At 51.7% G+C, this 18,525-nt stretch overlaps 1 protein-coding gene across 3 annotated transcripts in view; it reads left to right on the top strand.

Moving 5' to 3' along the window:
• Nucleotides 1-18,525, top strand: part of LOC131669454 (formin-like protein) — a 32,768-nt gene that overhangs the window by 7,964 nt on the left and 6,279 nt on the right. For 2 of the 3 annotated variants that reach the window (XM_058944326.1, XM_058944328.1), the window contains exons 2-6: nt 15,443-15,526; nt 17,065-17,151; nt 17,281-17,390; nt 17,718-17,860; nt 18,211-18,389. In XM_058944326.1, coding sequence (XP_058800309.1) covers nt 15,443-15,526; nt 17,065-17,151; nt 17,281-17,390; nt 17,718-17,860; nt 18,211-18,389 — 603 coding nt within the window. The remainder of the gene's footprint in view (nt 1-15,442; nt 15,527-17,064; nt 17,152-17,280; nt 17,391-17,717; nt 17,861-18,210; nt 18,390-18,525) is intronic. The other variant, XM_058944327.1, reaches the window with a different exon arrangement.

Genomic DNA, 18,525 nt, shown 5'->3' with positions numbered 1-18,525 from the left:
GCGCACTTATACCGCCTAGGCGTTTCCTGCGCGTGACGCAACGACTAGGTGGCTTTTTCCATCAAGTCAATCCTCCAAATGAGAAACTCGGTGCTCGCCAATCTTTTTCGGGAGAGGTGGGCCACAGCGAGGAGATTCGAGGGGTGCCCGAGCATCGCCGACAGCCAGCTCGATTGGGGCGAAGGGAGTAAGAAAAGAGAGTGCGTCGCTGCTGGTGCGCATCCAAGCGCATAAGTGTGTAATGCTTCGAGCCGCGCGCAACACGTCCGCCAGCCATCTACCGATTGCACGTTCTTGCCAGGCGTGCGACAACGGCATCGCGCTGTCTCTTGCGCGCCGCGACAGCGTTGTGTCGCTAGCGCCGTGAAAATTCGCTTGGCATCGTCGCCGGAAACGTGCGCGAGCGCTCAAATGAAAGAGACGCGCGCCGACGATGGCAATTGACGGGTTTTCCTCACCGAGCGCCAGAGGAGCTTGGTGAGTCACGAAGTACGGCAGTGACTAAAACGAACGACAACAGTTTTCTCTCTTTCTCTCTTTCTCTCTCTCTCTCTCTCGCGGTTATCCAATTTCATTGCGTATGCACGCGATCGGCACGCAAAGTCGACGAAAGCGGGCTTTCGGCTGTAAATCGCGAGACGGGGAGGCAAGTTGGTATATAAACCTCGGGATCTTGATAAGTACGAGAGCGAGGCGGCGCTCGAGGGATACTTGCAAATTGCAGCGGCAATAATAGTTTGTTGTTATCGAGAGACGAAAATCGCCAGCGCATGAATCAGCGTCGGCACGTTTCGTACGCGCGCGGCGGCGGCGGCGGCGGCGGCAGGCAAGGTCTCGGCTTATACACGACTGCGCCAAAGCCAACAGAGAGATGAAAGGACACACGAGAAAGAGAGACGGAGAGCGCGCGCGGAGTGGCTCTGTACTCCTGTTCCTCCATTCGCGGCCAGTCTTTTGTTTGACTGGCACCTCCGCTACTATGTTTGCTCGGCATTATCGGACGGCAGCGACTCTATTCCGGAAGTGGCTGAAAGCGCTAATTTGATTTGTGCCGATACATGCCCGAGGAGCTTCTGTCGATGTTATCGGCGACGATTAGCGGCTACGATCGCGCGAGATTACGAACGACGAACCTTGATGTTGGATTGGCGCAGACAACAATATTTTAGCCGCAAATTAACTAAACTCGCCATTAACGGCAGACAGGTGATCGCGAAGGCGCCCGCACATCCTTCGACGAGATACACGCGCACGGCACACATCCGACCCCCTCACCGCCAAATTCACTCAGATGTGGGAGCGCGATCGTGCGTTATCGATTACGATTATACAAGTGAGCATCTAGTCAGTCGCTAGTAGAAAGCGAGCGCGTGCAGTTTATCCTTTTCTAGCGCCCGATGTGCACCGATGACTGACTCTCTCCAGCGCGAATCGCCCTCGTCATAGACTATTGTGTTTGGCTTTGCTTTTTTTTTTCGCGCCGCGCGACACCGGAAGAGAGTATACGCAGTGCGACGCTACCGGCTTTTGTTATATGTTCTCTCGCCTTGCTTTTTGATTACTCGACAGGAGAGAGCTTTATATCGGGCGATAAAGCGGCTTTCCGTTTTCCACGGCTTGCGTCGACAATTCCGCGATTCGGCGTTCGTTCTTTTTTTTTTCTCACTCGGCAATTTCACCGAGTCGGAGCTTTCGAGCGCAATGAAAAAGGCAGTAGTTCGTCGCGTAATCGAGATCGGACGTTGTCTCCCAAGCGCACGACAGCGTTGTTCATCCGAAGCCCTGGGTGATTGCCGTTCGCACGACGCGGCGGTGTCCGGAGCGAGGTTCGCAGCGACGGGCTGCAATTTCGGTTGTCCGGCTCTCGCGCTTTGGTATGTCGGTTCTCGTAGAGAACGCGGCGGTGAAGCGAAGAGGATGAAGCATCGATGTGTGCGCAGAAAGAGACGACGATACCCCCCCGGGCGCGAGGAATAAAGGCGCGCGCAATGGGCGGCCGCATTGTTTGCTCATTTGCGGCGCGCGGCGTCGACGCGTCAGCGACCGCGGAGCGTGTATCACAAGAGAGCAGTCGCCGTCGTTTTCGCCGCATCGCTTTAATTGCGTCTTGCGCGAGGCCACGTTATCCGTCCGCTGTCCCCGATTTATCGGACGAAGCCCGTCGAGCCGCTTGAACTCTCGAAATTGCCCGAGGAATAATACCAATTGGATTAGAGTACACCGGCGGACGCCGCTGAATTACCGGCATTCAATTTGAGCGAAGTGAATTTGCGTGCTTCTTTTTCCGTCGACGCGACTACGACGACGGCTCGTTTTCACGATAATCCGGCTCCAAGAAATCCAAGTTCAGCGAGCTTCCTCTCTTTTCTCCGCCCGGCACATACATCCACTCGGTAATTTGGCATCGCGCGCACGCGTAATCGAGATAATCTACAGTACGCACTTATCTCAGCGAGCGACGCCGAGACGTTTATGTCGCTGCTCTTCGCTTCTCTGCTTTTTTTTCTCTTAACGATCGAGAGAATGGCTTTTGTCTTATGGATCGTAAAGTTGAAAGGTGATGCGGCGACAAGAGCACAGCTTTTTGCTCTTCGTTGTCAAGCGGCCAAATTGTACGATGAAAATTATTGACGAGAACTCGCGAAAGTTTCCAGAGGCGGCGACTGCTGCTGCTAGTAATATTATGGGAAAGTTGTGTAATAGCTGCCGAGAAGAAGAAGCTCCAAAGTCCAGCGTAAACATTAACTTTTTATGGCAGACTCTTTTTTTTTAATAAGTTTCTCAAGCACCGTAGATTTACGGCTTTGTCGTCGAAGACTGACGTTTATGAACTCGCCAAACTTTTTTTGTTTACTTATTTTCTATCTCTCTCGAAAATCGAAAGGTTCCACCGGAATAATCGAGCGAGCCACGGGCATTTTTATCGGAACGGATGATCGGCGCGCTCGCTTAAAAAGCGCGGGCAGCCGCACGCGGATGATAAATTGCACGGCTGATCCCTTTGTTTTCAAATAAGGCCCGCGTGCGCTCACGCTCTTGGCAGCCAATGAGCATCTCTCTCCGCGCGCGAGACCGCCCGTGTCGGTCGGTAACTCTCGGATGTTTCTCCTCTCTTTCTCGCGGCGCAACCGAATAAACGTCCCTGGATTTTCCGGTGCGCGCACGTTCGTCACGCGCCTCACACACGGATACGGCCGTGCCCTCGGCAGAAGGAATGAGGAAGAGACATATAGCGTCGAGCGATAGCGATACCACCGCTGGGCTTGGCCCTCTATAGTACTCTATTTTTTCAAAAGAGGAATCACCGCGATGGCTGCTCATTTTTTCCCCTTTCAAGGGCCCCCGTTCATTTTTTTGCCCATCTAGAGGTTGTCAACATTTCTCCGGCTGATTTTTCCTTCGTAACCTTCGTAATATCTAAACAGCCGACTGATTTTTCATCTGGCGCCGAACAATACGCGAGAGAGGAAATTAAACAGAGACGAGCATTCATCAAAGTCGGTGAAACGTGCAATTAAATCGACAACATTCATACGATAACGAGCTCGAATGAAGGGAGGTGGGGGCAGAGCAACGAGATGGAAAAGAAGAAAAACGATGGATAGGAGGCAGGAAGAAACGATCCCCATCTATATTTCTCATTTATGTATCACTCGAGGATAACAGCAAAAAATTAATAGATCCTTGCGGATATTAATTCGACGCTCACAGAGAAAGAGAGAGAGAGAGAATCAGAGGGCATATAATAAGCAGCGGCAACGCCCACTCGACGAAAGAAGGGTTGCGTAACGATTGGCAGTGATTAACGAAGAAGTCTGCTGGCGAGAGGCGTTTATCATATGGTGCGCGCGGGCAGGAGAATAGCCACTCGCCGGAGGCTCCCTGTGTAATGAATATTAAACGCGCGGCTATTTATCAGCTCGCGCGCGGAACCATTGAGAATGTCTATTGGGAATCGAATTCCATCGGGCCTCGAAACTCCGTGGCGAGAGGTCGGCCAAGCTTTTTCAAGGGCTACAACCTCGAAAATATCTCCATCGGCCGGGTTTAAAGATTAAACCGTGGCCCATCGGCGCGCGCGCGCGCGCGCGCCCGCATACGCGCGGTTAAATTTAGTCCGCGCCGGAGAGAAACTCCGCGGCGCAGTGGCTCTCATTCAAAGGAAGCGCCCGCGCCTCGCACCAAACGTGTCCTGGCTGCAGAGGCTCCCAAAAATTGGAATTCTCCGCTGCTCGTGGCCTCTCGCGGTGTCGGCATTTCGGGACGCCACGCGCCGACTTTAAACGAGTGCACGGTCGAAGCCATTCGATTGTTCCGCAGCGTCTCCGGCGGTTTTCCCGCGCGAGACGCGTGCGGGATTCTCCAACCATCCCTGGCAATACGCTTGGTGGGGGGGGGAGGGGGGGGGGGGAGAAAAAACACCGACTGATATAGCTCGCGGTTCCGAGGACGATCTCACGACTCGGCGGCGCGCTTTTCCCTGAAATCGTTAGCTGCGCGCTTCGTAAGCATCAGTGCGCAGTTCGTGGCGCAGCTGCCGATGACGTGTATCCACACGCGGTTATCCCTATACGCAGAACGTCGCTCGGGGGCCTTTCCCCGGCGCGTTATCGTTGGGAAAACGAGCGATGCAACCGCGCGCGTGCAGCTCGACGAAAGCCAATTCTACTTTTTTTTTTTTTCCTTTCTTTCTTTTTTTAACTTCTCCGTGCACATGCTCGCGCCGGCATTCAAACGATATCCCCACGCGAGAAGCGTTTTTGTCCTCCGAGTGCGAGAGAGAGAGAGAGAGATTGCCCATTCATTAAGTCCGCGCACACTTTGTGTGCGTGCGCGTGTGTATGCGCGGCTTTTAAACGCCAATTCAAGCCTGGCGATCGTTATAAGTGGCGCTTTTATGATGGCACCGGCCTTCTCCGGACTCTAGCTGCTGTTGTTGCGCGGCCGGCGCGCGTTCTTTTCCTTTTTGCGAAAGTCAGCGTATATAAGTCGCTTCGTGTTTCCGTTTTTCTTTCTTTTTCTGATTCGCGCGGAGATTAGTTATCGATCGGAGAACGTCTCGGCAAAAATGCCGGACTCGCTTAGGACTAGACTTTCAGCCCCGTGTCGCCGAGAAAGCGAGGGAGGAGCGAAGGCTACTTTTGGGTCTTCCTAATCCGAGCCCTGGCGTCGCGCGGGCACTTGTTTTGCTCATCCTTGAACGTCTGGCGCTCGTGTCGGTTTGCGCGCCGCTCCCGACAGATCAGCCGTCACACCGCGAGAAGGGCCCTGGCATTCGACGACGCTCGTGCGTTGCCCGCGCTCGCGATCGGTGCTCGCGCGCTACTCAATCCACTGATTCCTCTTCTCGTCGACTCGACAACGGATTACCACTTTATTTCATGCAAATCACTTCCCGTGTTGTCGCATACGAGCGGCGTTGTGCATATTCACGGCAAACAAGTTGACGGCGTCTTGGCAGTTTTTGAGTCACTCGAGAGAGAACAAAAAAGGAAAGAACAAAGCGACGTACTATGCGCGGAGAAAACTTTGTCCTCTTCGTTCTGCCCGAATGAATCACGCGCGGCGCCTCCATTATTCATGGAGCTTTTGCATGGAGTTTGCCGTGCGCGCAGATTTCATCGTCGAGGAGCAAAAAAAAGCCACGCATCGCCGTCCATTTGGCTCTCTCGAGTGCTCTGCGCGCACGTTCACCCGCGCCAAGCTCGCGGTAGTGGCACGCCTTACAGCTGGAGCCGGAAGGAGAGAGAGAGAGAGAGGCCCCCGCCCGGGCAAGGAAAAACAGGCGGCGTCTGCGGAAAGTCGCGAAGATGGCTCTCGCGCAAAAAGGGATGGCCTGTGGCCAAATGGCTTGCACGTGCAGTGCAGGCCGCGCTCTGGCGCACGGCGTACCGGGGGCTGACGCTCAAGGACGCGCTCGCGTGGCTATTTTTATTGCGCCGGTGGGATCCCCCTCCGCCATCAGTGAATAATGAAGATTAATTGGCTGCGAAGCTAAACATTGTTCTTGCGCGTGATTTAGAAAGTTTTAGGCGCGCGTTTCGCAAAACAGACGCGGACTCGCAATCGTGCCCGCTCATTGCCTCCAGACGCGCTCCGTGTGCCGTTGATCCCCTATTATAAAAATATGATCCACGTCGTAAATGTAATATTCCCTCTCGCCCGTAATGCGTTTCATGACTGTTAACTTTGTTGGGGGGAAAGAAGAAAAATTGTAAACGCATGATTATACGCCACGGCGTGCGTTATTGAGATTATTTACGATTAGTCGGCACTGTACGTGTGTGCGTGTGTGCATGCGCGCGTGCGATTGCGGTAAACCTCCAAGACAACGCTAAGCTCTCTCCAATTCCACTTTTCTAACTGCGCCAAGCGATTTCTCGCTATTAGTTATGATCAACTTCGCTTCACGGTCTTCCAATTTCAATCGAATTCGTTTGCGAGAGATCGCCGATGAAAATTTCCAATGTATAGATTAAATGGATTAAAACATGCAATATCTGTTTGTTTATGTTACGTCACTTAACCACAATATTTTCTTGTCTGTTGCAGGTAAGTTGTTACTTCCGCCAGCGCGTGTCACATACATATTTATGACGAGTCATCACTCTCGCAAGCTTGTAGAGCAGAAAGTACAGGCGCAGTACCGAGAATCGCCATGATGCGACTCGAAACTCATCGGCGCTTGTTCATTAAATTAAATTGCCGCAAAGGCCAGTAATGTAAAAGGAAAACGATCGCTGTGAATATTTGAAAAGAAAGTAGCACAGTGATCTCTGGCGCAAACTCGTCAGCAATAACTGCATAATCGGAAGCTACCGATCATACGCCCAGCCAATTGGCAACGATCCGTAGTACTGTCGGCCAACTTCTCGTTTCCGGCAGCGTTAGATTAAGACAAAACAGCTTTCTCTCTCTCTCTCTCTCTCTCTTTCTCTTCGCGCAGCAGATAATGAATCGATTATAATCTGCCTTCTCGTTCTCCTCCCGAAAGGTGCGTAGCAGCATTGTATGCTAATGCGGTAAAAAAAAAGATCGACTGCTGTTGTTGACCAACGGGAAGTAATACTGTTAAGCGCAAAAACGGGACTGTTCTTCGTGATAAAAAAAAAATGCAAATGAATTTTTGCGTAAAAGGTACAGGATAGGTTTCGTCGTCATTTTGCTTTTGTGGGATAAACATGCCGTAATAGTTGGTCCCGATAGGAAAAGACAAACGCTCTCGCCGTGCTGCGCGTGGAGTTTCGCTTTGCTCGCGCGCAAAGTGAACAAACGAGAGCTTTTTATAGTCGCTCGTAAAGATTTTCACAGCCATAGATACGTGTATTCGCAGTCGTATAACGCGCGGGGCACTTCGATGCTTAATTAAAACGACATCGCCGAGTCGGCAGCTGTAGGCTTTCGAGATGGAAATAGTAGGGGCTAGTGGTTGAGATATCAATTAAGCATGGCACGCCCCCGCGATCTCGCCTGTACGCGCGTGCGTGTGCGTCTGTGTGTGCGCGCGGGTCCGCTCATTTTCGCCATTTGTCGTGCGCCAGTAGTCGAAAACTTTTGCTTTCCTTCCTTATTCCCTCGTTCTCTGGGTGCATTGTGCCCGACGCCCCTCGCTCTCGCGCAACCCTCTTTATTTTCTCTCACTCCGGCTTAATCTTGCCATCATCTGTTCTCTCCGCAGCGTCTGTTATTACGAGTGGATGCTCATATAATTAGCGCATTGTTCCTCGAACAACGCTCGGATTGTTATTATTTCTGTTCGTTCTTGGGGCGGCGGTTGTGATTTCTTTCTTTGCTCGGTTCGTTTGTCAAACTTTATGCCTAAGAACCGTGTGTATATTATCAAAGCGTACGAGAGCGACGGGGAACACGTGTGACGGAAACGATGCGATCGTAAAATTTCAGCATTCGAAAACGCGTAAATACACGAGACACACGCGCACCGTCGCACCGACGAGTCGAGTGAAAGTTCAGCTGTCAATAAACACCCAGAGTCACGTCTATCATTCCAAAGAATATATTGGATTAAGTGTCAAAGCATCGATCAGAATCAGCCGCGTGCGCTTGATTGCCCTTGCTGCCACCGACCAGAATGTCAGAGTCAATCCTGGAGTCGCGCAGTCAGCAGCAGCTCCCGCGAAATCCCAATCTCGAGTATACTTTACAAAAGTGATCATTGGACGGGGTGGCGCTAGCATCCCCTGAAAAGCACGCAGAGGTCGTCGGCCCCTCCGCGCCCCACGGTCCGGTTCGTCTGCGGGGTGCGCCGGGATTCGCTCGGACGCGCCGTAGTACACGGTGCTCGGCGAAATCGCAAGCGCGTAGCTAACCGAAGGGCAGGCCGGCGCTACGCTGCAACGAATTTGCGGACGCCGCTTGTCCGCGCCTCGCGAAATTCACGATTTGGCCGCCTTTCGACAACACGCTCCTGCCGAGTGGGGCACGCTCCGTTGCGCACGACCCGATGGAGCTTCGTCGCCGGAGCTGTGACTGTCGCAGGCATGCCCTCGCGCAATTAATCCGTCAAAGCTACAAACTTGACTGCGCCTTTGTGCCGTCGTCGCCTCGTCGCGCGCTCGAGACACGTATCGGCCGTGGACGTCGCTGCGGCAAATCGAGGCATTGATTGCACGCAGCGACGTAGTGGCCAGACGCGCAGTCGAAGCGAGCTGACTATAGATGCGCGAATCATCGGAGATCGGGAGGGAGCGCTGGCTTTGAGCCTCTCTGGAGGTGCGGCGGGGGGGGGGGGGGGGGGGGGGCTGCGACGCTGATCCCGGCGAGCGAGCTTTCCACGGACAGAAAGAGATGCTTCTGGCGCAGCGACACGACAAACGCAATTGCCCTTTCCCGTGGCAGAGAGGAGCTTCCGACGGTGCGTTGCTGCGCGCGACTGGCGCCGGATACCCGTGACTCGGGCACAGATATCGAGGCACTCCGATAGGCAAGCTATCCGCGCGCACCTGCTTCGTCGGCCGCGGCAAGTGTACGCCGTTTCAGGTTGCCGCATCATCGCGAGCGAATCGCCGTGATAGCTCCGAGTCGGCGCAGCCCGATTCGAGTCGGATCTCATCTGGACGCCGTGGTCGGCGCCGAAGAGTGCGAGCAGAGCCAAAGAGAGGCATAATTGCCTCGGGCCGTGAAGGCGCTGTATTATGACGGGCGCGTGACTAATCAGGCAGCTCGACCTTCGACTTGGTGCTCGGCTGCCATTGCGGTACAGGTTCAGTACTCGCTGTTGGCCTCGAGGCGCCATCGAGCCGCCACCCTCTTGCCGACTCTCGCGGCGCGCACGAGGAAGTGCCGTTTAGGGCTTGAATGATAATGCCTACGCGCGCGTCTGCGCGGCTGTGTCTGCGAGGAAGAACGAGAAAGAAAGAGAGACGACTCGGAATTGCGCAGGGATCACGTGGGCGTCTTTCGCGCGCGTACCTCCACTGTGCTCGTCGTCCTCGTTTGGTTTTTCATCTTTCGCTCGTCGCGCGTTCGAATGCCAGATGCACGAAACGCGACGACCGGTAGATTGGCGAGAGTCGGCGATGCTCGCGGTACGGGTATGGTAGCCGCGTGCTCAGGGCCGTAGCTTCCGTCGAACAATCTCGTCTAATTCGAGCTCTCTCCGATACGTTGCGTGGAGAGCGAGGAGAGGGCGGGGGAGAGTCAGGGAGAAGACACGCGTCTTTGCATTAGCCAATCGACGCTGCAGTGACGGCGCGCGCCTACTTGACACGTTTATAACCGGCCTTTCGTCGTTACATCATTGACGTCGAGCGCTCTCTTCTTGGCGGCAATCGTGGTCGAGCGCGCGGCTACGCGCCGGACACGGGGGAGGAGGAACGACCGCGTCGAATCCACTCGCGTTTGAACCTCGTTTCGGAATCGCGGGCCGGCCGCGGAAGGAAGCCCTTTCTTCTGGCGGTTGCTTGCGCTTGGACGAGTGTCCGCCTTGCCGATTCGCGAAGTGACGGGCAATGTGCGTTTCAAAAAGGACGTTGATTAGAAACGTGCTCGGGGTCGGAGTCCCTAGGACGCCGATTGAGTTTGCACGCCGACGATAACCTTCAGCTTTGGGTGTGGGCTTCGCGGGGCGAAAGTAAGGATTTATATCGGCAAAGGTATATAAGTAATGAGAGGCAATTGAAGTCACAAGCTTTAACGAGAACAGTCATAATCTACGTCGATGGACCGCCCCCCTCCCTCTTGCGGATTAATCCAGCCGACGAGTCAATTTACCTCTACCTACTCATTCGCAAGGTTTCTTCTCATTTTTTTTCTCTCTTGCTTAAAGAAGGGGAGTGAGCGAAATAACGTTTAGGGTATCGTCGTCTTATTTCATCTTCGAGGCGCCACCGAGAAAAAGCGGCGCAATACAAGGGAAAAACGTCCGATATAATCGGTCTACGGAAAGAGAGAGAGAGAGAGAGAGAGATGCGGGTAAACACGTGAGGATATTGCGCGCCAGGAAAGATATTGTTACTTCATGCTGTACGCGAGATTATTTATACATCGACAAACGCGATGCTTTGTTTTTATTAAGTCGTAAAATCCAAATTGATCGAGCGAAAACGGAGGAGTACGCACAGCGCCACTTGACTGTTTGCGATGGTTATATGTATACACATACAAATTTGAAAACTTTCACCGACGACGACATCATATAGAGGAACAGCCAATTATTTACGCAATACATAAGGCGCACCCACGTTCGCAGCGGATTCTCGCGTGTAAATAAAATTGATGCCCGAAGTTAATTTCGCCCGATGAGATTCCCGAACGAATTTCACATCGTAAAACCCGCTTCTTTTTCTCTTTTTCTTCGCCGTTATCCGTTTAAAAATCTCTGACTTCGTGCGATACGCGGTGAAAGCATTTCCGCAATATACGCTCGATGCTACTTGGCCACCCGTAGTTACGTCATTTTGTTTGCAATAATGCTTAGAAGGCGAATATCAATTGACGTGCCATCTATGCGCGAAATGAAAATGCGCTGCGGATAAAAAAAAAAAGCCAACAAACTAACGGACTTTGCGCGTTCGCTTTTGTCCCGGCGATCGGCGCGGCTTTAAAGCTCGGAGGCTGTATGTCGCAATGCGACGCGGTGGCGACTCTCTCTCCCTCCCTCCCTTCCTCCCCGCAGAGGGGAAGCTAACAAATGAAATTCTTCTCTGCGGCGCGAGTTTGGCTCTCGAGAACGCGGCGAACGACACCGCGAGAAAAGAGACACGATCGCATCCCTACCGCTCCGACAACGAGGTTTGCACGAGTCGCGCTGTACTATCGATTGCCTCGCGCGCGTAACCCTTGCGCGTGTGCGCGTGCACGGCCCGACTGGTTGTTGCCCTTGCTGCGCCGAGTTGGCGGCGTAATCGACGGGGGCGCGAGGTTGCGCGAGCGTAGGCTCTCCTTTGACGCTGCCGCTGCTGCTGCTGCCGCCGCCGCCGCCGCCGCGTGTGTGCGCAGCTGCGTGCTCGCTGTACATCTACGCGAACGCGCGTGAAGCCCGCGTCGGAGATTCGCGCGCTAAATGCATTCGCGGGCGGCGACGGATGGATTTCCCGGTTTTTGCGGCTGGAGCCGTCGCTCTAACGAGCGAACGCGCGTCTGCGGGCTTTATCGTCGAGCTAAATCTTTATTACTGAGATATACTACACGTGGTAACATCCGCTTCTTTTTTATTTATTAGTTTGTTTTTTTACTAGAAAATGTGAGTGTATGTTTTTAAATTACCGTATGGTTTTCCGATCTTCAAGCCGCGGTAGAACATTGTTCTCTCTTCAATGTCAAATTACAATGATCCTCGACGATTTCGAAAATAATGTTTTTTATTCGTTTACCACATCATCACTCGTATATAAGCACTGCAACTCTACTAATCAACCATTGCGGCATCGAGCAATGAAAAGAAAAAAAACTCGCTACATCGGTCAATGTTGATTTTCAGAACACTCCATCGGACAAATATCCAAGTTTTCTCTCCGAGTTGCATTGGGCTGCCGTTAGAAAGTGTTTTCTTATGTAAATCAGCTGCGCGTCTTCATCAGCCTCGTGATTCGCCAGCTTTCGAGAAAAATAAGATCCGTCCTCTGCGGGTTTCCCACGCGGGGAGAAAGAGCGGTCCTGTTCCTGCAACGGAAATGCATGCAGCCTCACGTTTTTCCAAAACCCTCAATTATCGTTCACACGGCCAGTGTCCGATTGCTTTCGAAGTCATGCAAATGTAGCCTAGAGAGGAAGTGTCGTGACGACGACTGCTCCGCTGTTCGTGTGTACGCGCGCGTGTGTGGTCGTGTATAAATGAGTATTCTTTGTAATTCATCGTTGCGAGAGATAAAGTCGCACCGTGTAAACACACAGCCGAAATATATTCCTTTGTTCGGCGGTGCGTTCAGTTTTTGTTTTATATTTCGTTTGAAAGAGAAAATGAATTTCCATATCGAGTTTGACGTATTTATTGAATTACAGGATTGAGTGGAATGTCGATTACCAACGCGCCGATGCTTCGAGAAAAACAACTGCGTTACAACACCTCGTCGTCGTCGCAGTTCTCGGCTCACGCATCACGAATGATCATCGGATTGGCATCGATAGGCTCTCATTGAACTAATAACAGCTATCTCGGCGATGTTTAACGTTTACGGTTAATCGAACGAAAAATACAGGAACCCATTAAAAGCGTCAAGATGCGAAACCAATAGTGAAGTGGACATTCGATTTCCGGAGGGCTGGCACACACACGTGTGTGTCTGTATGTGTCCCTAGCCATCCCCCATTGTTCCCAGAGAACTTTGACAGTCTCGTGATTTATGAGCTCGAACGTGTGCGACACTCCTACGCTTTCCTCTCGGCGTTTATCCCGTCGAGAGAGTTTTTCGCGGTATCCCCTTAATGGATGCCTTAATTATCATCCGCTCATTGATTTTTCTCTCCCCTTGGATGATTTATAAAGCAACTTAGCTGTTGAAAAATAAAGAAAAAAAAGCCGTACGCAAGGAGTCGTTGACACTTGCTCATTTGGAATGCCACGCGTGCCGAGGTTGGATAGTGATCAAAGTGACTACAAATGATGTTACACGTCGCTCCTTGACGTGCGTGCCAACACTAGCTGGCGCAGCTGCCACTGCAGCAGTTGCATTGCTCGTTTTCTCGACAAGGGGATTTCGAAATAATCTCCGCTGAATTTGAGTTGCGTCGCGCGCGAAAAATCGAGAGGAAACTCGCTCTCTCGCGAGCGCAATCGGAGCATTAAAGCGCAACCACTAGCGAAATAGAAAGGAAGTGGATTCGGGTCTGCTTCACTGGTTTTTATCGGGAATTCGTCGATATGACAGCGGCTGATTGCTTTGACTGCCGGCCCTCGCGTTTTTATTGGGCAGCGGCAGCAGCGATCGATAGAAAGAATTTGCTCCGACGCGCGTTGCGCCATTGCCTAAAATGGGCCCAAGCGAGCATGCCGTAATATGCGGAATGGCTTTCGGATGGAATATAAATATTTGGCGCAAAAGCGCGGCGATTCGGACGCCGAGTCACGTAATGATTTTTTGCTCCCCTCCCTTCTCGGCCTCGGCGTCGTCGACGTGCAAGCAAGCAGAGTTATAGCGACTTCCGAACTTTTAATGGCGCGGCCATCGTCTGGAAAGTCAACGCCGTGTCGGGACGAGCTCTGACGCGTTGATGCACCAATACTGGAACTAGATGCTCGTGTTACGCGTCGAGATCAAAACAGAAGCGCGAGATGATAAAAATGAATGAGAGATAACGCTGGCGGAAACCCTCTCTCTCTCTCTCTCTCTCTTTCGCGAGATGCGTAGCTGCACGTACAGACGTCTTATCAGCAACGACGGCGATGAAGCACTCGCAGCTGTCGAGCGTGACTAAACAATCGGTTCGCGATCTCCGACGGGACGAGCGGGAAAAACGCGCCGCGCGCGCACAGCCTCGGATTCGATGTGCCACGAATGCTCTCAGCTTTGCGCGCTCGAAACGGCGATAAATTAACGGATGCTCGGTCCGAAAGTCAATCCAACGCCATCTCACCGCGCGCTTCCTCGAAGTGTACAGCTCGGCCACCCGGCGCAACGTAAAACTCGCGCGCGACGTCTAACAATCTCTCCGCCGAGCGATGTCGCGGCGCACTTCCGCATCCGTTGCCGCGGTTGCCGGTCGAGATTTCGCGCTGTTCCTGCGTATTGCTGCGCGCGACGGGGTTGGTTTTACGCAAAGGCCGCGCAGCTTCGCACGGCAATCGCGGATGCGTGCGCTCGAGCGATCTCTCGAAAAGCCAATAGTCGGGTCGTGAGCGCAAATGAAAATTGCGTCTCTCCCGGGAGAGAGACGGAACAATTTACATGGGCGCGCGTGCGTGGCGAGTAACGAACGGCTTTTATCAGCCGCACAATTGCCAATTAGCAGTCGCATGACAATTCGTCGTGTGCAGCAGCGTCGTTACGAAGCGAAGGATCGCGGAATATACATCTCTAATAGAGAAGTGAGTTAAGGTCGCGAGCGTAAAAGGCTTCACCGTCCAATCAGACTCGCTCGCTTCGAGACGACCACGAGAATGATGATCAGAAGAGTTTGCTGCCAAGGCCGTCATTCATTTGGAAATTAGCCGTATAAGAGACAATGCCAATTGAAAAAGGCCATTCGACCGACGGAATATATACTTAAGATGGCAGCAGGCCTCCGCAAAGGCCGATACGAAAGTCCCCGTGTGCTTGTGTGCGCGCGCCCCGTCTTTTTAGCTTGTGTAACGTCGCCACGAGCGTGAGAGAAGCTTTTTCCTCTTTTTATGGCATGAAGATATGGAAGAGACTTTGACGCACTTGTCCGAGTGCGATGCTGTGGCGTTTTAGGTTTTACATTGCTCTTATGGTCGGTTCTTTGACGCCCTTTGTGCGACACGAAAGCTGCTTTTTTACGCGAAATATTAACGGGGGGAAAATTCATATTACAATTTTGCAATTGCAAAGAATTTTATGCCACGATATTCGAGAAATATTACTAAAAATATAAATGATATTGTATACTCGACGAGAATGGTGGGAAATGAAGTGTTCCAGTAGAAAGGCGCTCATTTCATTGACCTTAAAAATCGAAAATAAGCTCGCGCTGACGTCAAGTCATCGACGAGTTTCAAACTATCCGCATAAATTCCACTAATAAATTTATCAGCGAGTTTATTTTCGTTTTTTCGTCGCCTGTGCGAATTAAGCCGCACCTGTCAGCAGAGTCAGAATCAGAGAGAGAGAGAGAGAGAGAGAGAGAGAGCGAATCTGCTTGGGGCCACATAATGAGAGAAAAAGTATGCGCTCACGTAAGCAAATATCTCTTATTACTCGGGCAAAAGCGGGCGCGCATTCTCTCACTCTCTCGAACTGTGGCTTTAATACTCGACGACTTAACTGAGCGGAGGACTGTACGCTCCATGTGTCACTTTGTGTTTCAGGCCTCGATGGATCTGCCACCAGACAAGGCGAAGCTGCTCAAGCAGTACGACAACGAGAAGAAATGGGACATCATATGCGATCAAGTGAGTCTCGTGCGCGCATGCCTTCTTCGACACCGACGCGCCCGCGCGCGCGCCGCGTCGATTGTGTTACGATCGTCAAACAATCGCGCGCGGCCTTTTCGTCATCGCGTCGTCGCGCCGCGGTGCCTATCGCCGTTTCCATTCTCTCTCCGTGACCGTCTTGCAGAACGTTCCTTTTTTTTTTGTTTTTTCTTGTTTTTTCGTCTCTCGCCGTAAGAAAGAGAACGATCTGTCGTTTGTCTTCCGCCGGTGAGCAAAGGCGACGAACGCGCGCGTGATCCTCGGGAATGCGAACGGCCAGTTCGCTAATTGACGCGGAAAAAGCAGTTAGCCGGCGTCACGCGTAATCGGGATAATCGTTTGTTGCTAATCGTTAACGATAAACGAAACAATCGCATTCTTCCGCACAAGGTAAACAATTAGCTTCGTGTGCAGCTCCATTGTTGATCGATTAATAGCCTCGAAAAGTCCTCGCTAACGATCCACGTACCGGAGGTGTCGCAATGCTTCCGCGAACAATTGCTAAACCCACGGGCGCGGACGTTATTTTCCAACGATACCGAACGCCGAAGCCGACGATTAATTTGTTCGTCGCCCGGAAAAGTGAAAGTTGGTGCTTGACAGAGAGATCATCGAGGGCTGCACGCGTAACGCGTACCTACCATCGGTGGCAGTGGCTTTCTCGGGTTAATCGCTTCTGAAAGAGAAAGAGAGAGAGAGAGAGAGAGAGAGAGAGAGAGAGAGAGAGAGAGAGAGAGAGAGAGAGAGAGAGAGAGAGAGAGAGAGAGAGCGAGAAGAATGACTCGCCTCGCATACGTAGATATAAGTCGGGCAGAGTGTCGAGGCGCGATTCGGTCATTTTTCGAGCTCGTTCCTCGCGTCGTAGCTTTCAGTACCGATGGCGCGTAACGGCGATTCAAAACAAATGGTGCACGGATTATTTTTGCAATTGATTTGTTTTCGCTGTCAATTTATTGTTAGAGAAAATTCAACGCGGCAGGGAACTTGTTTGAAAGTCAATGAAGCGGATCCGGCTGCAGTGCGAAACACAGACGAGCAGCGCTCGAAAGTGTGAATGAAAGAGATATACACATCTGTGCGAGAGATGCAGCGGGCAAATAAAGCTCGGAGCTCGTAGTAATATTGAGATGTTCACGCGGTGTAGGATGATGCTTCTCTCTCTCTCTCTCTCGGTCTCTCGCTCTCTTGCTCTCTTGCTCTCTTTCGGAAAAGGGCGTCGGCAAAGTCGGCGATGTAGAGAGAGAAGCAAGCATGTGGGTAACACGAGACGGATGTAATGCAAGCCGCGCGCTATTATACCGGAGATGCATGCCGAAATAAGAAAAAAAAGAGTGCGCAGCATCCCTTTTCTCATGCTTGCCTCTCTCTCTCTCTCGCCTCGTTGTGTAGGTATATATCTTCCGAGAATCCAGCACGTAATTTTTCACGTGCGTCTGTGGCGCCGTCAAATTAACACTGTTGGTACATTCAAGGCTACGTCGTGAAAGATCCGTACTAACGTTCACTGGTTCTTGCAGGAAAGGGTACAAGCTAAAGATCCACCATCGCACTACCTGGCGAAACTGCGGACTTACCTAGATCCCAAAGCATCGAGAAGTCATCGAGTAAGCAGCTTCCTCAACGTTTCATTTACTTTTTACGTTTCTCGTTTATTATTATTAGTTTTTCTTCGCTTTTTTGCTCGAATTATAAAAAACGAGGACAAAAATCGTTACTAATCGCAGATAACACAGTCGTATCGTTTCGTTATTATGCTCTTACAGAAGCGAAAGATGGTCGGCGAGTCGACGTCCACCCAAGTGCTGCGCGACCTGGAGATTTCCCTGCGCACAAATCACATCGAGTAAGTACCACATAACTGTATCATTAAGCATCCCCCGCTCCAGCCTTGCTTCGCTCTCTTTTACGCAACACCCGCTTGTTTGTTTCCTCGTCTGGAAATGTGCATCGCGCCTCCTTTTCGCTTTCGTTGGACCCGAGAGAGGAAAACAACACCTTGACCCTTCGGCCCGAATTACGCTCGCGCGCGCAATATCTCTCCGGTCAATTTTAATTGGTCCATGCCAAAACCTGGTCAATTCTGAGTTTACTGCCACTGATTGATCTCTGATGATCTCTGAGTTTCGTGTGCAAAAATAGCAATCTAATATCCAACTCACTTTGCTTTCAGATGGGTAAGGGAATTCCTGGACGAGGAGAATCAAGGCCTCGACGCCCTGATAGACTACCTAAGCTTCAGATTACTGATGATGCGGCACGAGCAGAGACTGCTCGAGTCGCGCACCGAGTCCGAGGAAAAACTACAGTCGAGCAGTGAGTTCAGTTTCATGCGCACACGGCCATGTGTTTATATACGTTGTTCTTTTCTTCACGATAAGGCCAATCATTGGATAAGAGCGCTTTTTACGAGACACGCTTCGAAGGCCCTGATAAAAATTCGTCGCGCGTCCTTTGAAAACTAGATGCCAGCTATGAATTCAGCGAACGAGAGGCGTAATTCACGAACGCGTGCCTATGCGATCTTCCGATAGATCAATTGATATTGCTACGCGGTTGCAAATGAGAATTGACTCGCATGAGTCACGCGACGACGGGACACGCCTACCTCGTCTGCAGAAAACTTGAGAAAAGAAATAATGATAAAGCTTTGGTCTGGATTGCAGCGGGCACAGGTGAGAACTCGCCGCTAAATAATGGATGCTTGAGGCCACCGCTGCACGAGCTGAAAGACAGTCCGGGTGTGAAGCGGCGCTCGAGGCATGTTGCACGGCTTAACATGGGGGAGGCCAAAGACGACATTCACGTCTGCATACTCTGCATGCGCGCCATCATGAATAATAAGGTGAGTTCTCTCTTTTTTTCCTTTTTCGCCGTCCGAACTCCGAAACGAATGTCCGTCGCGCTGTTGCATCGCGATAAATCTCGCACCGTTTGCTTATCATTCTGATTGATGAATTGTCTCTGATCCTGCGATGAAT

Source organism: Phymastichus coffea, unplaced genomic scaffold, assembly GCF_024137745.1.
Source record: "Phymastichus coffea isolate CEN01 unplaced genomic scaffold, Cenicafe_Pcof_1.1 PCOF00093, whole genome shotgun sequence".
NCBI classification, from domain to species: domain Eukaryota; kingdom Metazoa; phylum Arthropoda; class Insecta; order Hymenoptera; family Eulophidae; genus Phymastichus; species Phymastichus coffea.
The sequence above is the reverse complement of the archived record's forward strand: the minus strand, read 5'-3'. Positions and strand labels throughout refer to the sequence as shown.